Source organism: Myotis lucifugus, unplaced genomic scaffold (assembly GCF_000147115.1).
Source record: "Myotis lucifugus unplaced genomic scaffold, Myoluc2.0 scaffold_124, whole genome shotgun sequence".
NCBI classification, from domain to species: domain Eukaryota; kingdom Metazoa; phylum Chordata; class Mammalia; order Chiroptera; family Vespertilionidae; genus Myotis; species Myotis lucifugus.
In genome coordinates, this window is record NW_005871172.1 from 1,784,292 (window position 1) to 1,810,738 (window position 26,447).

The window sequence follows — 26,447 nt, forward strand, 5'->3', positions numbered from 1 at the left end:
CTCTCCACTCTTGATCACCCCCCTTTCATTTTGTCCTTGACTCCTATTACTTCCCTTTCTTCCCTTCTCCCTCGCTTCTTCACTCCTTTTTTCTTTCCTTCTCTCTCTCACCACTTTAAACAAGTTATTACCCACACTCCCCCCTCCACGTCCTCCGCCCCTTCTTCTTTCTTCCGCATAAGTCACCATAGTTTCACCTATTTTTTATTCCAATACTACTATATTCATCGCGAAAATGCGCTCTTGTGCCACCCTACCCTTTCTTCTTGTTCGTATGTCTCCCCTCCTTCCTATTTGGGGGTGGAGGTCGAGGAGGTGGATGTGGTGGATGAGTTGGAGGAGGAGGAAGGAGAGGAGGAGGAGAAGGAAGGGGAGGAGGAGGAGAAGGAAGGGGAGGAGGAGGAGAAAGAGGAGAAGGAAGGGGAGGGGAAGGAAGGGGAGGGGAAGGAGAAAAGGGAGGATGAAGGGGAGGAGAAGGGAGAGCAAGGAGGAAGTGGGGAGGAGAGAAGTAGCAGTGTTGCCACCTGCTTTGCTGGAACACAGCCACTGTGTAAAGCTAGATACAAAGGTGTCTCTGGACTTTGGCCTCCGTTTTTGGTTGTTTTGTTTTGTTTTGTTTTGTTTTTCAGGAAGAAGATGGGAGGTGTCTCTTCAAAGAAGCTAAGAGATTGAGGTCAAACCCTGTCTCAGTTGGGAAAGGGGCACCTGCTGGAGCCCACATGTCTTCAGCTACTCTCGATAGTTTAGAGCAAGCATGTCAACCTCCTGCATGCGGCCCACAATGAATATTTTTGCAGCCCGATATAACGGTATGTAAGAAATGTTTTAATAAAAATATCATAACTTAATTTTTACAATATCCTGTTACACATAATTATTAATAATGAACTACAACATTCACTAATGACTGATTACTATAATCATGTTGCATTCATTTCCCTTATGCACCTTACGCACAGGTGCACCATTTCTCTCCACTAATACTAGCAGCGAATATTTTAGCAGCCGACTGCCACTCATTAGTCATGTACTGGCTTGCTTGGTGTGCGCAACAGGAAATATTTCGCTTTCGGAGAACAAGAAAAATAGGTTTATTTGCATTACGCCTATTAATTTGTGCAGTTATTCAGTGTCTGGTAAGTTAATGTTCAAGAAAAAATATTAATTTTTATTAAAATGGTCTATTATGTTAACGATGACTCATTTATTTCAGCCCTTTGTATTCAGCATGTCTCTATCGAAATAAACCTACATGTCTATGAAACTAAAGCTTCTGTTTTTTGTGGCCCACATAAACGTAAACTTTTTGTATTTGGCCCATGTTAGCCTTTGAGTTTGACTTGCTTGGGTCAGAGCCTCAGCACCCTCCCTCCTCTGGCAATGCCTCCCCCAGAGGTAGGCTTACCATGGGCCTTGGCCTTGTCCAGTGCAGCCGTCAGCAGGAAGTTCACAATGTCCCCCGGGGCCACATCCTCTGCGCTCACCAGGACTATGGCACCGCCTGCCGCCTTCATGGCCACGCGGGCACCACCAGCCCCCTGGCTGGCCAGTTGGTAGGGGCCCTTACCTAGTGCTGGAGAGAAAGGGCCAGTCAGGAGGCCTGCCTCCTGGGGCCTGTGCCCACCTCCCGTCCCTACCTGCCCACCCCTACCAGAGGTGGGGCTGAGGGAGGGTGCCAAGGAGGGGCTGTTGGTCCCTTCCCTCACCCCAAGCTCTAGGGACCTTGATTTCCATGAGAAGGAAGGACAGGAACTTGAGGCTGTCACCCTTGATGGGGACTGGCATAGCGCCTGAGTAATTTCACGGGAAGCCTGGGAACAAGGTCACCCACAGGGGTCATAAGGAGACCCCAAAAGTCTTTCCATGGGCCTCTCCATGAGACTCTACACCGCCAGCCACTGCTCTATTCAGAGTCCTCATTGGGAGGAGACAGCAGACCTGGTCTCTGCCCAGCCCAGCCTGAGGGATGAAGGCCAGGAGCTTGGGTTCACACTAGTGTTTCCTTATTCCCAGCATGTGCCACTTTTGTGTCTAGTGGGGTCCTGCACTGTCAGTATAGGCTGTTTCCTAGATACTTATAACCGCCTTGTAAGTGACCTCCCTGCCTCTGGTGTGTTCCCACCTCCAGGGCCTCCTCCCCAAGTGTCTGAGTCACCTTCCTAACACTCCATGCTGGGACTCATCAGTAGCTCCCATTGCCCTCAGGAGAGAGTCCAAGAGCCCAGCTTGAATTCGGGGGCCTTTCGTGCCCAGCCCCTGCCTACCCCCCACCTCCCCACACCTTTGCCCCTGCCACACTAAGCTTCCCTTGTTGTTCCTTGAAAGAGCCTGCTGTGCCCGGCCTCGGCCTCCTGTCTCCACTCATGCTGCCCCCTCCCGGCCCCTCAGCGTAGTCCTCCCATTCTGTGCCTGGCAAACGCCTCCTCATCTCTGGGGCCCAGCTCAAATGTCACCTCTGCAGTGAAGCTCTCCCTGCACCCCTCCTGCCACACACAAGCATCAGCCCTCCCGCTGGGCTCCAGCAGCCCTTGGGGCAGGACACAGCTATCACGGCTCTTATGAGGGATCTCAGTCGGGGGTCCCTGTGTGTCTCCTCTCCTACATGGGAGACAGGCAGCGCTGTGCCTGCCCATAGTCCATAATCAGCCCTCAAACACAAAACCCCAAAGTGTAGTGTTTGCTGATTTCCACGCTGTGAACACTCCCACCAGCGGTCAGTTTCAAACTACCAACTGAATGCGGAGTTGGGAACACACAGTTGGTTCTAGAGAGCTGGTGTGGGACAGCTCAGCCAGTGCCCCCCCCCCACCCCCCGCCCCCGCCATGATAGCTCTCGTTGGCCATCGACTCCCCAGCACCCGGCAAGGGCCTGGGCCAGAGAAAGTGTGGGAGAAAAGCAGAGCGAGGAATGGACGGGTGGGTGGGTGGGGAGGTGGAGGATGCTAGAAACAGCCTGTCCTTTGCCAGTCACTGCTACCCAAAATGCCACAGAAGGCAGAAACTCTGCTCAGAGCTGTCTTGCTGAAATGTCTTGCCTGATGTCAGACAGACACCGCCTGTCCAGGGACCACAGTTCTCCCATCACAGATTTATCCCTTTAGGGCTTAAAGGTGCCTGTCCGTCAGGAGCCCCGAGGCGCTAACACATAAGTGGGACCGCAGTCCCTGTGAATGACGCTGTACCCTGGCCCAGTCCTCATCATTCAGACCCCTAACTGGTATCTGCCAAGGTCTGACCCTGGCCCAGCTGGACAGAGATCCGTGCCAGAAACTACTCCTGGGCAGCCCTCCTCTCACTGCCCACTGACCCCAGTGATTAAATTGACTAATTGTCTCTAACGCTGGACATTAGCCTCCCTGGGGTCTTCACTTTAGTTATGACCTGCGTTTTCACTCTGATTAATGCAGGGGAGGGAGCGTATTCTGGGACCCTACAACCCTGGCTAAATTTGATGACGAATCTGAGGGGCTGAGCCAGGCCATCATGGGGAGAGCAGTTTGCATTTGCCGTTGCCAACTTAAAACTTTGGTAAACCCCAGACAGTGTCCCATGGGCCTGATGAGCTAGATTAGGAGGGTCGTGGGGTGGCCCACTGGTTTTTACTTCCTGGTGGAGCTGCCCTAATGAGCACAATCCCCAGGAAGCTGGCCTGGCCTGGGCTCCATATAAGCTTCTGGGGACAGAGTTCTGGGGCATCCCTGGGCCCTGCACTGTCCGGGTTCTCTCTGCATGACAGGGTCCCTCCCTGCCCCATGTCACAGCTCTTCCAGGGCCAGCAGGGCCCTGCCGCTGCTGTGGCATCAGGTCAGGGCTGGCAGTGCCCTGGCCCCGAGGTTCCACTTGGGGAGGACGGGCTTACCTTTGTTAAAGAAGTCACAGTCGTATGCTGAAAGGGAGAGAACAGCCTTCTTAGGAAGCTGGAACAGATGGGCAGAGCCAGGGCCCCAGCATCCCAGCTCTTCCTCCTTCCCCAAGGGGCGGACCTGGCCTGCCTCCCAAACTCCAAGATTCAGGCATGGCATTATGTTCAGATATCTTTGAGCTGTAGGAAATACAGTGGCTCCTCTCTGTGCCCCCCACACAACGCTCAAAGCCGGCCCAGAGGAGGCACTGAGCGTTTATCGAAAGAAAAGAAAGAAAGAAGAAAGAAACAAAGAGAGAGAGAAAGAAAGGAAGGAAGGAAGGAAGGAAGGAAGGAAGGAAGGAAGGAAGGAAGGAAGGAAGAAAGAAAGAAAGAAAGAAAGAAAGAAAGAAAGAAAGAAAGAAAGAAAGAAAGTAAGTTAGGAAGAAGGGTCTGTTTTGTGTGTCCCCAAAGGGCAAGATTAGAATCAAGGGGTGGGAGTTCCAATCGGAAATGTCGCGGAAGGTCCCAGAGGAAAGCAAGCACAGATAGAAGTCAGTCTGTCAAGAACCTTGGATGGAAAGGGACCAGGTGAGTCCAAGATCCAGGATCCCCGGGTGCAGTTTCCACCAGGCTGTCACAAGCTCCTCTAAGCGTGTGCTCAGCGCGCCCTCTAGTGGCCCAGCCTTGCAACACAGCCTTTTCCCCGGGCTCCTCAGCCACAGTCCTCAGTGGTTTGGGGTAAGCTGGGGACCTTGAAAAGGGCGCCTAAATCCAGGAGCAAGGCTATGAGGAGCCAGTTGGGTAGACCTGGGATAAGTGAGGAGGGGCTTCTCCATTCATAGGTGTGATCTGAAGAGAGCCACCAACACCACCCCACAGCCCAAACCCCCTAATCAACACTACTGCTTTGCAGGGGTCAGAAGACTGATCTGCTGTACTGCTATGGGCAAGTACCTGCCTCTCCTCACCTGTGGATCAGAAAACTGAACTAGAAAATTAGAAGATCTCTGAGCCTCTGGTTTCAGGTGTGTACTAGGTTCATGGCAGGTCACCCAGGATTGTCAAGAGCCAGGCCCCTAAAGTCAGGCCTGGGTTAACCCCATCTCTCTCACTGGTCAGCTGTGCACACTGGCACTAGTCACTTAGTGCCCTTCTCTCTAAGATGGGACCACAGCTAGAATCTGCCCCATAGACTGGTGATGCCTGGACTAGGGTAAGGCAAGGGCTCACCTCGGTGCAAAATTTAAGGAGGCATCAAAAATCTCAGTAACCAATTTCTATTTATGTCCATCAACATTTTTTAAATTTCAAAATTAATGCAAAATACCTAGGATGAATAAAATATCAAAATTTAAAAATAAAGATAGGATGAGTGACAGCACCTCGCTGAGTGATACTGGAGCCCGAGACAAAAGGAAAAAATCAATAATACTAATCCTGTCATTCTTTAAAATGTTGGTATTTTGTTCATCAAAGTTATTTTTACATTCGTTTTGATTTGTAAAATATACTGTCAACATATGACCTATGTTGTGCCCCACCGAGTGCCTCGCCCCAGCCCTGCGCCTGCGGATTAGCGAGTTAACGCACAGAAGGCACAGGGCCTGGCGCACAGCAGATCCTTGTCAATGTGGGTCCCCTTCTCCTTCCTGGAGGATTGTATCAGAGAAGGAGAGGGAGCAGCAGACAGCAGGAGGACCCAGGGCACTGGTGGTAGAAGGGTCTCAGGGGAAAACAGGCAGAAAAAAGGGAAGCCAAAGGCCGCTTCTGCTCCCCCTCCTTCCTGAGGTCATCCTGCCCGGAGCCCCAGGGCTCAGGACATGCCAGCACCCACGTCGCCATGACATATGACAGCAATAGCTAGAGCATCGTGCCGAGTGCTTTACACTACATTTAAACCTCACAGCACCCTGCAAGGTAGGTACAGTTCTCCGAACCCTCGATTACAGCTCAATGCAAGCAATGTGCCCAGGCCACCCTGCTTGATGGAGCTTGAGTCCCAGAGGGTTCAGCCCCAAGGCCTGTGTAATAACCATAGCACCGCAAAGTGAGGCCTGCTTGCACCAGGAAGATCACTGCTATGCAGAAGGAAATAATCAATAATTAATCATTTAAATTTCTATATATTTTTTCATTTTAAAAATATTTACTTTTTTATCTATTTCGTGATATACATTTATGCTGATAATATACACATGTATGTGTACCTGTGTATGCATATGTGTGTGTGTTCAAAATATTTTTACTTGATAAGAGTGTGCAACCAAAAGTGTTTGCAAACCACAAGGCCCTAGGTATACTGATGTCTTGGGCTGCCTCCGACAGCAGGTCTCAGCTGACAAAGGGCTTTTACATTCACTATCCCATTTGACCCTCACAATAAACCTGGTGGGACAAGTCTATTCTTTTTCAGACGAGAACACTGAGCCCCAGGGAGGTTGGGGCTTGTTTGAGGTCACACAGCTCTGGGTCTGGAATCCAGGACTCCTGGCTCCTCTAGCACAGTGGTTAAGAGCACAGGTTACAGCCAGGCCACACTGGGTGAACTTGAGCATCTAATTTAATCTCTCTCTCTAACCTGTTTCTTCAACTCTAAAACAGGAATAAGCAGTCCTCTTCATAGGGTAGTTGGTAAAGAATCTATACTAATCAAAGCATAGCATAACATGCGAATTAGACCAAACAGCCGGACGACCTTCTGGACGAAGCCAGGGCTGCGAGGGCTGAGCCCCTTGCACGATTTTTGTGCATTAGGCCTCTAGATAATGAATGATACACACAGAGCAGTTGGTGCCTGGCACAGAATACGTACTCAATGAATGCTAGACAGAGTGATGGTCCCCCCAGGCCTGCCCACAGAGGGCCCCACTCGCCCCCTCAGGGGATTGGACACTCACGGCAGAGACGCGGGGTCCGCCAGTCGATGGCCACCCCGTGCTGGCAGCACTGGTGGGCATAGGCGGACACGCTGGCACAGAAGCACTCACAGTCACCGCCCCGGCTACACCCACATGTGTCCGTCAGGCAGTTTGAGTAAAACCAGGTGACATCAACCTAGAGGAGGTCAGAAGTCAGAGGTCAGAGGACCGACCCTGAATGTTTGCCTGGAAGCTTCTCAGTTGATGCCAATCAGACTCAGGGAGCAGCAGAAACACGAAGGGACCACAGGATGGTGTGAGCTGCCATGCAGGCAGGGTCAGGGCCTAAGCCATTGGATCCCGGGGCTGGAGGTGGGGCTGAGGAGCAGACATGGGCATGAACTGCCAGCCTGGGCCAGAGACAGCTGCCTTGGGGGCCTGGAGGCTGCGGAGCAGAGCTGAGCCCCAGCTCTCCTCTGTCTCCACTTGTGATGCCACAGCAGGAGGGTGTGGGGTCATTGTTCAGAAGAACTTCCTGCCCCGGGGGACAGCCAGGTGGAGATAGGCTGGAAAGGGCACAGCTCTGTTTGTCCTGCTGTCTGTCCTGGGTTGTCTGGAGAAACAGGCCAGACTATTTTATCTGACCTGGAGGCAAGGGAACGGCAGCGGTGGGTCTCCCCTCTAGGCCTGAGGTGTCTCTCCCGAGGCCTGACGGGGGTTGGGGTCTGAGAGCAGGAGGGACCCGAGGAGAAAGGTGGGGTCAGGAGTGGCCTTGGCTGGGGCCCACTCACCACAGGGTGGCAGGTCTCAAACACCTCGCTGAGCAGGATGCTGCACTCCTTCTTGGCGAACGGTTCTCGGAGAGGATTCAGGACACACGTGTCCCGGGCATCGAGGGTGTCTGGGCACTGAGGGCAAAGGCAGGGCTGTGGACCTCCCTACCCCCAAACGCCAGTTGCCAGATGTGGTCAGACAGACTCTTAGAGTGACCCCCTGATCCCACCTCCTGGGGTTCGTGTCCTTGTATAACCCCCTCCCCACGAGAGTGGGAGGGGCCTAGAACGCGCTTTACACCAACAGAAGACAGCAAAGGTGATGGATGGATGTGGTTATGTCAGTGATTGCATGACTCTGTTGCATTATTCGTGGAGCCCATCTTGCTGGAGTCTCTCCAGACAACAGACAGCAAAAAATTGAAGCTCTCAGTTACCCGGTTGCAAAGAACTGAATGCTATTGACTGCCACGTGAGTGGGCGAGGAAGCAGATCCTCCCACCCCACCCTCCGAAGGAAAGCCCAGCCGAAGCAGACAGCTTGACTGCAGCCTGTGGTACCTGAGGCAGAGGACCAGGCAAGCTGTGCCCCGTCTCCTGACCCACAGAAACCGATCATACGTGTGGATGGCTGACTGCTGTTTAGCCCGAGGGACTGTTGCTGCACAGCTATAGATAACACGGTTTCCTGATGTCAGCTGACCGCCCTCCTCCCTCAGGCCTACATTTTCACTACAGCCTCCCGGGGAAATGCCCAAGGCGAGTAGCAAGAGAGAAATAGCTGGTGGAAGGAGGGGCGCAGTAAAGGTTAGTCAGCCACTCAGCTTCTCCAGAACGAGAATGGGGCAGAGCACACCTTTCTGAGGCTGTGAGAACAGCCTTGTCCCGCCTTAGGATGACATTGAGCTCCAGGCCATGACTAACAGCTCTCCTGACCCCAGTCCACATGGGCTCATCTCTGTCTGCTCCCCAACAGAGAACTAAGGACCCAAAACTACTCAATCCAGGACAGGCGACCATGTAACACTCATCCCCACCCTCCACTGCTGCCCCATGGCAGACACAACTAATCAGTTTTCCTTCCAACTGAGCCTGACACAAGTCTTAGATATCTCTCAACATAGCACCCCTGGCAGCCTCTTCTCGCAGATCAGAGTTGTCAGATGAGGTGAAATCTATTCACCATACCTCTCCTGGCACAACCCCTTCACAGAGGACCAGAGAAGATGGGACGTAAGGTTACCCAAGTCACTGATGACCCAAGACAAGAACCCAGGGTCAGTGCTCACAGCTTGGCAGCCTCAGTCAGACACCCCCCTCATTTCTGCCTCTGCTAAAATTGTTCTCCCTTTTCAGAGGTCTTCTCTCTGATATATTCGTCCTTCCAAGTTTGTCCTATTCTTTAAGTACCACACTAGTTCCACCACCTTCATGAAGCCTTCTCAAATTGCCTCAACCCACACGGGTCTCTTTTGGCTTCTCTTCTGTGCCAGACCTAGTTCCAGGCACTGGGGGCACAGACGTGGGTAAGATGGTGATGCTTCAACAAGCCTCGCCCTCCTGCTAGGTGGTCATCTCTCCTAGGACAGAGACTCTCTCCTTCCCAGTCCCCACTCTCCCCCCTGGAGTCTGGCCCAGGGCAGGTGTGCACTGATTTGTGAGATGGGATGGTAGGTGTCCTTGGGCCACAGGGTAGTCTGGGCTGGGGATGCAGCTCAGAGGCCGAGAGAAGAAGGAGCAGCCTCACACCAGTGTCCCTTTTGCTTGACCTGGGCCAGGTACTCTCACGCTGGCCAGGGCCCAGCTCACGGAGGCTTTACCTCAACTGCAGCCCAGCTGCTGCCAAATTCCTGGGGGTTAGTTAACTCCAAGTTCTCCGGGGTCCTCATCTCATTGATGGTTTTTAAGTCAAAGTTCCCACAGAGCCCCGCCAGCTGGCCCTGGAAGAAGAGAGGACCCATGTCAGTTGCAGGCTTGCCAGGGGTGAACCATGGGCAGAGGGGGTTGCCATGAGCCCAGGAATCTGTCATGAACGCAGAAGCAACTACTGAGGTCCCAGGATGAAGAGGATGAAGAGGAGTAGGCGAAGGGTCAGAGAAGAAGGGGTGGGGAGGACAGGACAGAAGGCATGCGGCTGCTGGCTCCCCCGTGAGGGTACAGCTCACCCACGGACACCCAGGGGCTCGGCTCAGCCCCAGGCAGGAGCAGATGGCTCCTGGAGGGTCACTCGTCGTGTGACTACCTGCCACTGCGGCCCAGCCTGGATGTGCACTGTGGTCCTCTGGTCCCAGAGGAGGGTGACGTGCTCCCGCGGGAAGTGGACCAGCGTGAAGAACCCTGCTTGCCACGTGTGGACCTCTTGCTTCTCGTCCAGGAAGCTCTCAGGACTCTGAGGCGACAGAGATGGTCATTCCTGAGGCCACAGGGTCCCCCAACACCTGGGGCAGCTGGGCCTGGCTACAGGTCACTGCCCAGCCCCAGGGCCTCACCAACTCCTACGCCTCCCTCCCACCTTGACGTTGACCTCTGTGTTCCTGACCCTGGCCAAGGTCAGGAACAAGCTGAGCTGCTGATTCCAGGGCTCCCAGAGAAATTGCTGCGGTAAAGAAACTAGTCCTTAGCCCTCTTCCGCCCTCAGCCCCTCTTAACCTGCCAAGTGACCCCACCACCTGCACCTGCACCGGGCCTTACGGGATTTCCCGAGTCGTCATCAAAGATGATGAGTGAGTTCCCAACGTTGATGGAAATAAATTTCCTGCAGATGATGCCAGAGCTGTAGCAGTTTACATTTTCTACAATCACAGAGAAGCTGAAATTTGATGTGCTCTGAGGAGAAAACAAATTAGTTTAGTGAAACCAGCGAGAGAAGAGGTCTGCTGAGAGGCACAGGGGTAGCGGGACACGAACTCTGAAGTGGCTTTCAACTCACTTCTACTTCTTATTAGCTGTGTGACTCTGGGCAACCTACTTCAGTTTTCTGAAGCTCAGTGTCCTTTTGGGGAGAGGGCACCTAATGCAGTGTTTAGCACGTAGTGACTCTCCAAGAAGTATCTGATGAGTGAATGGATGAATGAATGGATGGATGGATGAATGAATGAATAATAGGAGGACAGGCGAGTGGGGGAAGGGACACTGTCTCACATATAGTGATAATGGTAGGTGGCAGTGTAAGCCTTTCTGGAGGGCAATTTACAGGCATTAAGCAATATTTTACATGTACATACTTCTTATAGCAATTTCACTTCTAAAAGTCTACGGATACTTTCACAAAAGTACTCATTATGCATTTAAATATTGGCAACAGCCTAAAAATCCACCAATGAGGGAATAATAAAACAAACTAGAGCAGTGGTTCTCAACCTTCTGGCCCTTTAAATACAGTTCCTCATGTTGAGAACCGCTGAACTAGAGCATGTCTTCTCTGCAGAATTCAACAGGAAGAAGAAAGAAAAAAGTGTGCATTGACTAGAGATAATGTTCAATGTATACTGTTAAGTGGGAAAAAAAGCAAATTGTAGAAACTTATCCATATAAATGAAACAAAGTGTGTATATGTGGGTGTGTGTGATGAAAAATGATCTTGCAGGATTCATACCTGTTAGGAACAGGGAATGAGAACAGAAAATATATGAGGAAGAATATTTGTTTTTAATATGTGCTATTCTATTATTTTAAATCTTAGTGAAGGGCATATATTAGCTTTGAAATTTCAAAAATAAAATGGGGACTGTGGAGCTTTGAAATTATGTGCCCCATAGATAGGACTCATTCCATAAAAGGTTTATTATTATTACACTAGAGGCCCAGGGCACAACATTCGTGTGCAGGTATGGTCCCTAGGCCTGGCCTGTGATCAGGGCCATCTTCCCCGGCTGCCGGCAGCTGGCCCCGCCCCCACCGCCACCCACCCCCGGTTCCCTGTTTGCCATTGGGGGATCGGAGTCTGCCAGTCACGGGGAGGGACCAAGAGGTGGTCAGTGCGCCTCATAGCTACTGGTCGAGCGGTTGTTCCGCTGTTTGGTCGATTTGCATATTACTCTTTTATATAGAGAGATAATGAAATAGACTGGCCCTTAGCAAAACCAAGGTCCCTGCATGTCTCTGGCACCCTCCCACCTACCCTGCTGGTACCCTTTCCTCCTGCTGGAGGGGATCCTGCTTCTACTGTGCCCTGCTCCATCGCCATGCCTCCTCCTCCATGTGACTCCCCCATCGCCATGCCTCTTCCTCCACGTGACTCCTTAAGCACCAACTCTCCAGTCGGACTTCTTAGTTCAAACCTGACCCAGCTCTGCCACTGCCTTTCGAAGCCCCAGTTGTTACATCTACTAGTATAACATGGGGTCAATAACTACCTCGTAGGGCTGCTGTCAGAATGAAGTAAAATAATCCACAAACAGTGCTCAGTCGACCACCAGGCACATAACAAAAGCTCAAAAGGCACTAGCTCTTACTATAGACAGAAGAACATAGGGACCCAAGGTTATAATGGTGAGTGAACAGGCAGTGGAGCATTTTAGGACTGGTGAGCTCTGCCCAGCCTCTGGCTTGCTCCTTGACATTTCCTTCCATCTCTGGATAGTCGCACCCCAGGGCTTAGATCCCCCAACCACCCAATTAGCGTCACACTGGAGTCCAGAGCATCACCAGGCTCTGACAGGTCTTCAGCCTCAGCTACCCTGGGTCCTCATGGAGCCAGCCGGGCAGACACGTCCAGGGGCTCACCTTGACCAGGTGCACCTTGCATGCGCCCACGAAGTCAAACGGGAGCCCGTCAAACGTGCGGTAATGCCGGTCGCCATAGGCCGTGCAGGTGGCGGCACAGGGATGGAGGGCACACTGGAAGGAGCCTTGCTGGCACACGCTGAAACACATGCACCCGGACCAGCTGGCGGGGTACCCCCACCCCCCGAATATCCTTGACGGAGACATTGCCTACTGAGCTCTCACTGTGTGCTCCTGGGCCGGGGACCAACAAACATCATCAGCCTCCCACAGAAGCCTGGAGGGTGGGATTGTGGGTCCCTTTATGTAGAAGACACCACCCTTGGAGCACACAGCCTGTGCACACTCCATGTGCACACACTCATTAGGGTGAGAGGAAACCCTGAGTCTAGGAGATGCTCCTCAGCCTACAAGAAACAGAGTTCAGGAGAGCTGAGGGGCTGGGAAGGGCTCGTACAGAACACACTCATATCTGAAACATGAGACCAGGGGTCAGTGCCCCCGGCCTGACCCAAAGCTACTTTACCCAGGTCTTGTACCCAGCCTGACCCAAAGCCACTGTACCCTGACCCAAAGCCACCGTACCCAGGGTCTTGTACCCAGCCTATCCCAAAGCCACCGTACCCAGGGTCTTGTACCAAGCCTGACCTAAAGTCACTGTACCCAGGGTCTTGCATCCAGCCTGACCCAAAGCCACTGTACCCAGGGTCTATTCCCAGCCTGACCCAAAGCCACTGTACCCAGGGTCTATTCCCAGCCTGACCCAAAGTCACTGTACCCAGGGTCTTGTACCCAGCCTGACCCCTTTGGACAGTCACTGGAATGCGTTGTGGGACTAGGACAGGACATGGGTTCCACTGGGTGGGAGGCCCCATTGGAATGAGCTGAGGCATCCTGGTCCTATCTCCTTCCCCTCCCCATCTTAGCCCCACTGCTCTAGCTGATATGCTTTGGTCATTGGCCAGAGAGTGGCAGGAGCCAGGGATTCGGGGCCCCTGAGCTGGCCCCTGGCCCCTGGGTCGTGGCAGGGCTGCCTCCATCCTGCAGATACACCGAAGGCTGGAGGAGCATCAGGACTCCCGGAGCCCTGGCAAGCCCCGGCTGGAACCTCTGAGGCACCTGGCAGAGGTGGCTGCAGTAGAAGCTGCCCAGCCTGTTGAGAGGCCTCATTGGTTGTGAGAATGCATATGCTCACATATATATATATATATATATATATATATATATATATATATATATATAAACATACCTGTTTACATATACAAATCCATAATTGTATATATTCACTAACATATTCAAGTTTATGAATGCCCACCTATTCATATACTAGTACATGCACTTGCATATACATTCATGTATACACTCTATGGGTTTTGGATTTCTGCCCACCTTATGCATTTATATAAATATGCAAACACATCATCAAGTTTACAAATACGCGTGTATACATTTATATACATGTCTGAACAAATCACATTCATGTAAATACTCACAAAAACACCCCTAAAATTCTTTCTATGCATACACTGGTATATGGAGGCAAAAGCCCTACAACATGAATATGGAAGGGGCATGCTTGATTGTGTTCATGATCCTGCATCCCATATCTACCCACCCCACCCCCAGATAAAGCTAGAGTCTGGATGGGGCCCTCACTCACCAGGTATGGCAAGGAGACATGACCTGGTCCCCAGGGAAATACTCCTTCCCCTTCCAGGTGCATGGGCACTCCTCCGGCAGGAAACATGCATCCCCGTGTCTGAGGAGGCTGCGGGGACACAGGAAGCAGGTGGTCAGGAGGCGCCCTTCCCACTGCTGCCATCTGGGGAGGACCCCGTAACCACATGGGCATCCAGGGTGGCTCTCGGCATTTACCCTAGAAGAGACTGGCCATGTACCACTACCATCCTGCCCAGTGGGATTCAGAGGTACCTTGGTAACTGGAAAAACCAGATACAGAGTTGGCCCAGCTCTGCCATTCATCAGGAAGCAAGGCTACGCCCTACCAGCCACATCCCCCAACCAGGCTAGATGCCATTTGCCCCTCAGCACCAGCTGTAGACTAATAAACAGACCACGTTCCTCATGGAACACCCAGTAGACCTGCAGTAAAAGGAATGTTAAGTGGAGTTTTTCAGGAAGATGGAAACGCAGCTCCACGTGAAGGAATGAAAAGCTTAAAAAAATGGAAAATCTGTTGGTAAACATAAAAAATTATTTATTAATTTCTTTAAGAGATAACAGCATTGAGAGCAAGATTCGTGTCAATGAATTGTGGGGTTTATAACATATAAAAGTAAAATGTATGACAATAATAAGAATGAGAAGGAAATAAATGAAAGTACATTGTTGCAAATATTCTACATAAAGTGGAAAAATATTAATTTGTGGTAAACTGATAAATGAAAGATACATATAATCTCTAGAAACACTGCAAAAATGCCAAGATATATAGTTTAAAATTAATAAAGGAGATAAAATAGAATATTGGAAAATACTTAACTTAAAAGAAGGCAGAATAATAATAAAAAAAAGAACAATAGAACAGATAATAACTAGATGGTAGTATTGAATCTAGTCAAATTACATTAAATGCAAATGCATAAATCCTCCAATAAAAAGGGAGAAACTGTAACATCAGCTAAAAAAGCAACATCCAATTATATTCTGTTTACAAAAGACACAATTGAAATATAAAAGCACAGATAAGGTAAAAGTAAATGGTGGGGGAAATACCAGTCATAAGAAAGACGGAATGGCTATATTAACATCAGACAAAGTAGACTTCAAGACAAGTGACATTAACAGTAATAAAGAGGGCTATTTCATGACAATAAAAGAGTCAATTTATCAAGAGACCATAACAATCCTCAATGGCATGCACTAAGTAACAAAGCCTAAAAAACAAACAAACAAAACAGAAGAAAAACTCACAGAACTAACAGGTGAAAGAGACAAATCTATAATTATAGTTAGTGATTCCAACACTCCACTCCATTGATGCTAGAACAAATAGGCAAAAAGAATCATCAGAGATGTAAAAGATTTGAACAGGTCTAACAATGCTCTTTACCTAATTGACAATTAAAGAACTCTCTATACAATAATAGCAGAATGCACATTGCTTTCAAGCACACATGGAAAGCTCACCAAGATAACTATATTCTATACCATAAAAAAATTTCAAAGACTTGAAATCATACAAAGAATATTTTCTAACCACCATGAAATTAAATTAGAAACCAGGAATGAACAGATATAAGGAAACCTCCAAATATTCCAAAATTTAGTAGCATTTCTAAATGAGCCATGAATCAAAGAGGAAATTAGAAAATATTACCAAAAAAATAAAAACACATTGTATCACAATTAGTAGAGTGTAGCTAAAGCCGCGCTTACAGGGAAATTTTTAGCTTTAAATACTTATATTAGAAAATAAGAAGGAATTGCAATAAAATGTCTAAATTAGAAAATAAACCCAAATTAAATTCAAAGTAAGTAATAAGAAGGAAATAATAGAGATAAGAGCAGAATTAAAATAGAAAACATAAAATCAATAAAACCAGAAGTTGGTTCTTGGACAAGATCAATAAAATTGGCAATGCTCTGGTTAGACTGGATAGTAAAAAACAAATCTATATATATAAAAGCCTAGTTCAACTGGCCGGCTGGTAGCTATCATGCGCAATGACCACCAGGGGGCAGACACTCCAACTGGTAGCTATGACGTGCACTGACCATCAGGGGACAGATGCTCAACACAGGAGCTGCTGAGCTGCTGTGACTTGGCAGCTGTGGTTCTTGGGTGACACACCCAGAACCAGAGAGGAGGGAGCCAGATTCCAGGATGTGTCACCCAGGAACTGCCCTCTCTCAATCTGGGACCCTTCGGGGGATGTGGAAGAGCCAGTGTCAGCCTGATCCCCATAGGCCAGGCTGAGGGACTCCATTGATGCACAAATCCGTGCACCGGGCCTCTAGTAAATAAATAAAATCTTCAATATCAGGAACAAAGAGGAGACAGCACTGCATACCCTACAGATATTAAAAGGAAAACAAAGCAATATTTATACAGTATCAAGCCAATAAAGTTGACAACTTAGATGCAATGCACAATAAAAACATCAAATGCTTATGAATAAATTCAGTAACAAATGTGCAAAAACCTTTATGTGAAAACTGAAGCATGGCTGAGAGAGATGAAAGAAGACTCCACAGATGAACTGATAAGGCCATGTTTGTGCACCGGAAGACTCACGAGTGTGACGGCGCCAGTTCTCCCCAAATTGATCTACAGATTGAACAAAATCCCAGAGACTCTTTGGAAGAAATCAACAAGCTGATCCCAAATTTACATGGAAATGCAAAGACCTAGAAGGGCCAAAAAGACTTTGAAAAGCAACAAAGTTGGAACACTATCACTTTCTGATTTTAAGACTTCCTATAAAGCTTTAGAAATCAAGACAGTGTGATATAGTCCTAAAGACAGAAAAATAGATCAATGAAACCAAACAGAGAGTCCTGAAATAGACCCACATTTCTAAAGTCAATTGATTTTTTTTTTTTACAAAGGTGCCAAAACAATTCAATAAGGAGAGGAAAGTCTTATTTTTTAAAAAATGAGGCTAGAACCAGTAGATAGCCATCAGAGAAAAAAATAAAATAAAACTTGACTCCATTTTGCAACATATACAAATATAATAATTTTAGATAGCTTGTAGACCCAAATGTAAAAGCTAAAATTGTAAAGCTCCTAGAAGGAAACACAGGAGAATATCTTTGCAACCTTGGAGTTGGCAGAGATTTCTTAGGACACAGACAGCACTAATCCTAAAGAAGGAAATGACCAATTACTAGACATCACCACAATTTAGAACTTCTGCTCATCAGAAGTCTTTAGACATATGAAACACATTACCTAAATGAACAGGCAAACCACAGACTGGAAGAAAACATTTGCAATTCATATGTCAGACAAAGGGCTTCCATCCAGGATATATAAAGAGCTTGCACAACTCAATTTTAAATATTGACCCAATGAAAAATAGGCAAAAGACTTGCACGGACACTTCGCAAAGGAAGCTGTACAAAAAGCATGTGAAAAAGGACTCATCGTTAGTCATTAGGGAAATACAAATTAAAACTGTAGTGAGCTAGGACTATGTTCTCACTGAAATGACAAAAAATAAAAAGTCAGAAAACACCAAGCGTTAGTGAGAAGGTGCTGCGACCAGCCCACTCCCGCGGTGAGAGTGTACGATTGTACCAGCGCCTTGGAAAATTATTTGGAAGTTTCTCATCTGGTTACACAGAAATCCACCCTGGGGTCCAATTCCATGCCAACCTGCTCACCCAAGAGAAAGACAGAGCAGCCTTATTCAAAGTAACCCCAAACTGGAAGCAACCCAAACAGCCATCAGCATTTGAGTGGATAAGTGAATTACTGTATATTCACACAATGGAATACTGCTGAGCAATAAACAGAAACGAACCACTGGAAAGTGTAGCCCTGTGGATCAACCTCGAAAACATATGCTAAGGAAAGGAAGACCGATGTCATACTGTCTGAGTCCATGGCCCTGAACATCCAGAACAGCCAGAGGCCGTCTATGCTGAAAGGAAGGCCCTGGTGAAGTGGGTGAGAGGAACCACCTGGGGAAAGGCATAGGGCAGGAGGGAATTTTTTAAAGTGACAGAAGTTGCTATATTTTGAGAGGGGTGTGGGTTACAAGAGGATATAGATTTGTCAAAGCTTAGCACAACTGCATACTCAGAATCTGTGCATTTTATTACATATAAATTATGCCTAAGTCTTTAAAAATTAAAAGGGAAAAAAACACAGTGAGGCACCAAAGGCTGACTGGAACCTCCATATTTAAGGGGGACCCACCATTTTCTTGGGAATCCCCCAAATGCCAGTTTCTGTTGTTTGTTTTCTTTAGCCCCAGCCAATTATATAGAGAAGAATTCTCTTTCATCTCTGGCTTGGAGGCTAAAGCTTTGATGCCACCGACCTGGGAACCAGGCTGGAGAAGAGGGTGGGGACCCAGTAGGTTTTCCTTCCATCTCCCAGTTTTCACTCCATCTCTCATCCCTCCTTGTCCCCCTAAGATCGAAGCCTCGGATTTGGTTTCTCTAGAAACGCTTACCACCTCTCTCCTGCTGGGTGGCACTAGGGCAGTTTCAGGACCCCCCCTGAGGGGGGGAGGGAGGTGGCCAGTGGTCTAACTGCTCCTGACACGACTTGCGACTCGTCTGCCTGTCTCCCTGCCCCCACCCACCTTCTGGGATTCCCGGAGTCTCCTGTCCTAGAGCTGTCAGCAGGAAGTAGGTTGCTCTCCTGGCTGCCCAGGCATCAGCTGCCAACCTCTGCTCACAAGGTCAGTTTCCACACACCCAGCTCATTCCTCCTTCAGAAACGATGGACCCATCTTGTCCACTGTCACCCCACTGCTGTTCTCCTTGTCGCTGGGGATGTACACTTTATTTACTCCATCACCAGCATGTCATTGCGATTGTGGGAGGAAGCAGGGGGAAAGGCTTGCGCTTCATCCATTACGCTTTCCTTGAAGCCACCTTTCTAAACCTCTATATTTTTATGTGTAAAAGGAAAATAATGACACCTTCCTCTCAAGGTCATTATGAGAATCTAATTACAGAGCTGGGCACACTGCCTAGCACCGGGTACAGACACAGTAACATTGTTTTCCTGCCCCTCCTCTCCCCATAATTGCATCAGACACCAGCAGTGGGCTGGCTCATTGCCTTCCACCTCCAGCCCCAGGCCCGGGCTCTAGACGCTTCCTCAGAAGTCTTCCCTCCACCCACCATCCATCGCTCCCTCCGGCCCTCTGCAGGCCTGCCTACGTCCCTGAGCACCTGCTTTACGCCCACCACAGAGAGGAGTGAGAAAAGGCTTGGAGCTGTGGCCTCTGTCCTCCAGGTGCCCTCGATCTGTGGAACGCCCTTTCCTCAACTGTTAAAGGACCTTCTAGTTCCAAGGCCCCCTCGGGGTGCAATTGCAAATGCATGGGATCCAAATGAAAGAAGACAACGCCGTCTGCTCACATGAGTGCCTACTTGGTGCCACTGTAAGATGAGGAGCCTGAGGTTCAGGGGCTAACTCACCAGGAGGTGGTGAGATAGTACATCACCGCTGTGCTAGACTGCCTAGCGCCCAGGTCCCTTGCAGTGACACCGCCAGCCTCCGTGGCCCCTGCAGCGGCCAGGTCCTTTGCAGCAATTCACGGCATCCTGAGGTTCTTAGAAACACTATGGGGAGAGGCATGGGAGCCAAGGGGGGCCCAGAGGGTCCCCAAGAGAACGAGTCTTCATGGAGCACCGCTGAGCAGTGCCAGCTCCTTGCAGCTCTGTCTCATTTAAACCTCATGATAACCCTGCAGGGTGGGTGCTACTGCCCTCAATTCCCAGAGGAGCAAACCCAGGCTCAGAAAAACCAAGTGATGTCACATAATGAATGACAAACATGAAGCCCTCAGACTGCGGTGTTCTTGGCACAGCGCCGGGACCTGGATTGACCTGTGAGAGGCTGGGGCAGGGGAGGAGGATTTGGGTCCTGCCCGCTCAGACGGGTCCTGCCAACAGCCAGCTGGGCCTTACAGACAAGAAAACGGATGCCCAAGTGGCCAGGTAACCTGTCCAAGGTCACCCAGCCCATTGGAAACCTTCCCATCCTCTCCTCCCCTTCGGAGCCTGGGAGTGAAAAGGGAACCCCACTCTGGCTTCTGAGCTCTTCCGGGTTAAATGAGTCCCGAGCGTTGGACAGGGCGTTAGACCCTTGATGCTCAAAGCGAGGTCCCCAGACCAGCAGCACAGGGTCTCCGGGGAGCTGGTTGGGAATGCAGAGTCTCTGGTGGAGATCCGTGAGCACATTAATATTTGAGGAGCACATACATCCCTGGAGAACCCCAAAGCTCCTTCACGAGAGGGGTCTCGCTGAATCCTCCATTCCCCAGTCCCCTCCGGGAGGGAGCCCTCAACCCTCAATTTACAGACGAGGATCTGTTGAGAGAGGTCACGTGATGAGTCACTGGCAGAACCCAGCCAAGTCTCCCATTCCAGTCCACCCCTCCCAGTTCCACCTTCCCTCTGCGGCCTTCCCACCGTGCTGGGCAGTGACTGGCCCTCCGCTCCTGACCCCAGAGGCCCTGGCTCTCCCTGTCCGGTGCACACAGGCCAGTGCCACAGAGGCCTTCAGTGACAGACACCCTTCGCAAGCTCCTCTGGGGCCTGGCAGCAGGTGGCAGTCGGCCTAGGACCCTGTGCAGGTTCTTGAGACCTCACGGGGCTTCTTGTGGATGCCCTTGCCTAGGAAGGGGCGGGCTCATCACCCACATTGTGACCTCTATGTAGGGGACCAGGCCTTGGGCTTCGTGGAGCCACCACGCTCTAACCAGTGGGCAAGCTTTAGAGTAAGCACCGTAGGCTTTGAGTCATGGCTGCCAGGGAAGACCATTTCCCTCCATCCTGCCCCAGCCTCAGTTTTTTCATCTGCAAAATGGGAATAATGATCCTTCCCTTTCTTTGAGGGATGCTCTGAGATTGAATGGGATGGTAATATCGAAGTGTTTCATAACCAGTAAAGCTCCAAATGACCTCCTCTTCCCTTTCCCACCCTAGAAGTCCTGATCCCCCCACCCACTCACTTCCCTTGGCTGCCAGGCCTGGCTCACGACTCCCAGCTGACCACTGACCACTGCACAGGCTGAAGGACACAGCCCTGCAACGCCAAGTCACGGCACCATCTGTCTTCTCAGCCCAGACCTGGAGCAAGACCAGCATCAGGAATGAGAACTGGCAGAGCTGGGTACAGGGCCTCTGCAGCCACCTGTGTACAGAGCACCCACGGGCAACCCACGAAACCCACTTCGTATGGATCTCACAGCTTTCATGCCACCTGAGGGACACTGGGTGGGCCTTGCTTTTGCGAGGATTATAGGGGCACCAGGCTGTCACCAGAGGGCTCTGTTCAGACCTCTGTTCAGGGATAGAGGTTGGGAGCTGAAACAAGGGTTTACTCTCTCACGGCCTTGAACCCACTGGATCTCTAGAGCCTGCCACACCCCTCTCAGCGCTTCAACTTCAGTACCTTGTTTCATCCTCACAACAACCTGCTGCGGCGCTAGGTATTACTATTATTCCCATTTCACAGATGTAAAACTGAGCCTCGGAGAGGCCAGGCCCCTTCCTTACCCAAGGTTGCCTGTTGGTAATAAGCAGGGACAGGTACACTCCACCCCACAGGCTCCTGCTCTCTCTCAGGCTCCTCACTGGCCATTATGTTGTCACAGGCCAGCCCTGGGCTAGTGTTGGCCTGCAAGGCTGTGTGAGGTTTTCCCGGATCCTCATTCCACCTCGTGGTCGCAGAGTGGGAGACCATGGCAACGTAGGTACCTACCCTTGGGGACAGGCGCAGCCTGAGAGGCAGGGGCCCCGGGCTGGCACGCTCAGGTTCAGCAGCTGCTGCTCACACGTCCTCTCTCTGCTCAGCTCGGGGTCGGTGTGCAGGTCGCTGCAGTTCACGAAGACCTGTCCGGCTGGGCAGGCAGCGGCTGAAAGAGGAGAGGGTGGGTGCTGGGAGGAGCACGGGTTCTTGGCAAGATGCTTGGAACACCCGGGCCTGGGGGTGGGCTCCTGGGCAGCAGGGTTGGCCAGGGAGATGAGGGGACCCAGCATCTGGGAGACGCAGGGGGAGATGGGGCCCTGATGCTTTTTGGTGCCCTGGTTGCTTCTGGACGTTCCTTGGGTTCCCATGTGCACATCCCACGTGGAGAGGAGGGATGTGTGGTGTCCCAGAGCAGGACAACCTCCTCAGCTACCAGCCCCAGCTACCGAGCACGTCCTCCCACCAGGCACTGCTCCCCGACTTCACATGCGTTTTCTTATTTACTCCTCTAACAGCTCTGTGAGGTATTCTTTCCTTCATGTCCCCATATAATGTAGAGAAACCACTTCTGCTTGCAAAAGGCAGGATAGAGAGGAAGTGCCCAGAGGGACGAGGAGAGGAGCCAAAAATAGGGTAGCCGTGCAGTGAGGCGGGGTGGCCAGAGGGCTTTTAAAAACAGGAAGTCAGTTACCATTACCCGTATTTCTGTGACATAAACACTCTCTCTCTCTCTCTCTCTCTCTCTCTCTCACCAGGTTTTCAGTGAAGTTGGCTGTGCACACTCACACTTGTGTGCATGATCTTCAGGAAAATCAGTAAAAGGGAGCTGAGTTTTACGCCCAGCCTGGGATGGAGCAGAGAGAAAGGAATAGCCACAAGAGATGAAATGAAAGTTCCAAAGAGGCAGAAACCCAAAGCCAGAAGTGATCAAAGGAGAACACTTTCAGGAATACACATGGAACATGGGGGAACACAGAAGTCTAGGTTACTTACAAAAAAGTTAACAAAAGCTCAGAGAGGTGAAGTGAGTTACCAGGGACTGCACAGCTAGTGAGTGCTGGGCAGGATCTGAACCCAGGCTGCCTGACTCTGGAGGCCCTGCTCTTGGCCACCTGCCATACGATTAGTCTCTGGTCCCCTCTGTGCTGATCTCCACCCTCAGGGGCCTCCTCTGCCCCAGGAGACCCTCCCTGAAGACCCCAGTCTCCGTTCTACCATCTCTAAGCCCCTCACAGGCTGACCCACCGCCGGGCCACCTCACCCTCATCTCTATGGCCTGGGAATGTCTCAAAGGCCCAGGCTGTCGTCCCCATCTCTGTGACCCCCACGTCCAGCACCCGACTGGGCAGAGTCTGCCCCAGTAGACACGTGATGGCTCAGGCCCAGGAAATCCAGGACCCAGGGGAAGTCCAGGGACTGTCCAGACCCCAGCTGGCCCCCCTAAGAGAGACTGTCTCGGGCTCTCGTTAGAGAAGCAGGAAGGACGGGCGCAGGGTGGGGCTGAGGCTGGGACAGGATTTCTGGACACCACCCTCCAAGCTGGAGTCTTTCCCGAGAGGGCAGGGAATACAGAAGGCTCGGTGTAGGGCAAGATTGGGGGTGGCCGCTCCCCATCCCAATCTATTTTTGAGCTCCCCACTCTCCTCTCTATAACCCCACTACATGGAAGAGGCCCCTCCCTTCCAGTCCCCGTACCTGGGGCTCTGCTGTCACAGCTCATGACCCCATCTTTGCAGTGGCTGGAGAGAGAGAGAGAGAGAGAGAGAGATGCTGGTCAGCTGACCCAGTCACTGCACAGCCCAGACACCAAAGCCCCGTCACTGCAGGACCCAGAGACCCTGAGTCACTGCACCCAGATCCCTGGGCTCAGACAGATACCCCCGCTGCCTGTCCCTGGCTCCTGTGCAGAGGTGGGTGCCATCCATGGGACGTCCTGCTCAGATGCGCTCTCTTCAGTTAGCAACTTCCACTTACAGAGAAGACAGCAGCACTGCTGCACAGGGAGCTCACCAGTGGCCCAGAGACGGGATGTCGCTGTCCCCCGGGGGATAGTCCACTCCTTGGAAGTGGCAGGAGCACTGGTTCCTATAAAACCCAGGAGAACAGTGAGCGGACACAGGGGCCGAGGCAGGGAATGCCAAGGACAGGGACTCACCCCTCTGCCAGCCAGGGGCATCGGGACATCTAATGGCATCTACTGTGACATGTGGCACATCTCCCGGGAGTGAGGAAGCCAGCCTGGCACCAGGGACGGAGGTCAGGGATGGGCCCCAGACTCAAGGTCTCCGTACTCTCCCAACGCCAATCTCTTTTGGATGAAAAATCAAGGCCACGCTGCCTGAGCCCATGCCGTGTCAGGGACAGGGCCATAGTCTTGTATTGGTCATTCACACCCAGCATCTGTTCTAATTGCTGTGGAGTACCATATAGGTTGTCACATATTTTGAGCACCAGGCAAGGCCCTCATGTCATCAGCTCCTCACAATGGACCCTGTCAGGCAAGGATCCTTGTGCTGTCTGCCAGTTCCTCACTGTAGGTCATCTGAGGGCAAAGACTGTTTCCTCCTCACATGCCTCCCACAGCACCTGTGGGCTATAGCCAAGGGCAGGCCTTGGAGCAGAGCCGTTGGGGCTGGAAGGGAAGTCTGAACTCATCCCACCCCCAGGTTTCTCAGTCACTTTCTCCTTCTCCGGTCGCTTCCCCTCCCCCATATAACCTACAGAGGTTCCCCTCATTGGCAATACTCAACATCGGGGGTGGAGGGACTGGATCTCCGGGGAGGATTCTGGAGTTTAAAAAGGCCTGAGTGATTCTGATATTACCCCCAAAAGAGGCCTCTCTTCAGCCCCCAACTCAGTCGAATATGAAACCATTTTACAGATGGAGAAATGGCTGGTGATCAAGGGCCTTGCCTGTCAACCCCAGGATCCTGGGAGGGTTCCACTTCCCATCATGCCTTCCAGCCACACTGAGACCAGGCCTACAGCGGCCTCAGGGCCGTCCCATCCCCTCTGCTTGGAGCGCTCTTCCCTTACTTCCCGCAGGTCTCTCCCAAAGTTACCTCATCGGAAAGGCCTTCCTTCCATGCTCCTCTCAGGTGACATAACGGTGACCCTCCCCACCCCAAGCACTCCTATTCTCACTCTACTCTGTAGCTCTGATCACCACCAGACCCATAAGTGTCTGTCTGTCTGTTACGCACCCCACCACCTAGAATGGGAGCTCCATGAGGACAGCATTCTGTTTGTTCACTGCTGAATTCCCTGGACCTAGAAATGCCAGGACCACACTAGGGGGTCAATAAATATTTGTGGACAGAGAGACCCTCTTGGCTCTGTGGGGTGGTTCTGTCTTATAGTCCTCCTGATGAGGAGAACTGAGAACCAGAGAAGTTAAGACACTCACCCAAGGTCACACAGCAGGTCAAGGTCGGAGTTGGGATTTAAACCCAGTGTGACTCCAGGGTCCCACTGCCTGTGGGGTAGCTCTGTCTCTGTGGAGTGAGCTGAGGAGGGAGCCCGCCCATCCACCCACCTTGCCCACCCAGATCTTCCCTATGACTGTGAGATGAAGGAGGGACAACAGAGGCCCAGGCAGGCTCCCTAGTCTCAGGTGCCCTGGAGACCCCAGCCTCCTCCCCGACTGACAGAGGTCAAGCTGACCTGCTCACCTGGGAACACAGATGTCAGCCTGGGTGTCCAGATAGGTGTCCGGTGGGCAGGCACAGCCCTCCACACACTCGTCCTCGCTGAGGTCACCGCCACAGGCCTCAGGGCCAGCCAGGTCCTGGCAGGTTTGTCCACACAGGGCCACGCAGGGGCTGTACTCCTTGGTGGCCTCACAGGACAGTGCTGTATAGAAAATGGAACTGTCCCCACAACTGTGTAGTGTGGGGTCATTATCCTGATGAGGAGAACTGAGAACCAGAGAAGTTAAGACACTCACCCAAAGTCACACAGCAGGTTAGGTCAGAGTCGGGATTTAAACCCAGTCTGACTGCAGCGTCCCACTGCCTCCCACTACACCAGTATGGCAGGGCGGCAGGCTGGGCCCCACCTCCCGACTTCAGCCTGGGCCCTGCCATTGGTGTTTCTTGTTCTTTGCAGGGCATTCCTCTTAGGGAATGATATTGGGGGAGGAGTGGAAATCACTGGCCCCTGACACAGCCACATACCCGCCCCATCTCTCCCTCTCTCTCTCTCTCTCTCTCTCTCTCTCTCTCTCTCTCTCACACACACACACACACACACTCCTGCCCCTCACACACTCCTGCCCCTCTCATTTCTACACTTGTAACAACTTGGGCCGTGAAGATCAATTATGCAGACGTCTTCTCTTTACTTAATCTTCTCTTTACTTAATCTGGCCGCTGTCCCACTCCTCCGGTCAAGTAGATCCCCTGAGACTCCCGCTCAGTTGCTCTCACTGGAGTTGCTCTCACGGGGCTGCGCACCAAAGCCACCTGGGAGTGTTTAAAGATGCTGATGCCAGCCCCTCCGCAGGGACATTGTTTTCATTGAACTGAATGTGGCCCAGAGAAGTGCATTTGAAAAAAGTTCCCACGGTGGAGTCTAATGTATCTAACGCTGAGAACCACTGGTCCTATTCAGTCACCCTCTAGAGAAACTTTTGGCTCACAGAGGGCATGGCATTGCCCAGGGACACACAGCAACTTAACCTGCTGGGCTGGGCTCAAGAACTCAGGCCTTCTGACTCCCAGTACTGGTTACTTATTCATTTATCCACAAAACATTTCCCTACGGCTTACAGAGTAGTGGGCCCCGGGCTGAAGTCTAGGGGCACCAGAAACAACTAAAAATATGGAAGTGTGTGGCCCGGGT

At 51.2% G+C, this 26,447-nt stretch overlaps 1 protein-coding gene across 1 annotated transcript in view; it reads right to left on the reverse strand.

Moving 5' to 3' along the window:
• The window catches only part of OTOG (otogelin), a 73,953-nt gene that overhangs the window by 25,754 nt on the left and 21,752 nt on the right, over positions 1-26,447 (reverse strand). Inside the window, 13 exon segments of the mRNA XM_023758160.1 lie at positions 1,406-1,573; positions 3,860-3,886; positions 6,742-6,898; positions 7,494-7,610; positions 9,295-9,414; positions 9,717-9,863; positions 10,166-10,300; positions 12,200-12,338; positions 13,860-13,967; positions 21,618-21,771; positions 23,301-23,344; positions 23,616-23,690; positions 25,277-25,509. Coding sequence (XP_023613928.1) covers positions 1,406-1,573; positions 3,860-3,886; positions 6,742-6,898; positions 7,494-7,610; positions 9,295-9,414; positions 9,717-9,863; positions 10,166-10,300; positions 12,200-12,338; positions 13,860-13,967; positions 21,618-21,771; positions 23,301-23,344; positions 23,616-23,690; positions 25,277-25,509 — 1,624 coding nt within the window.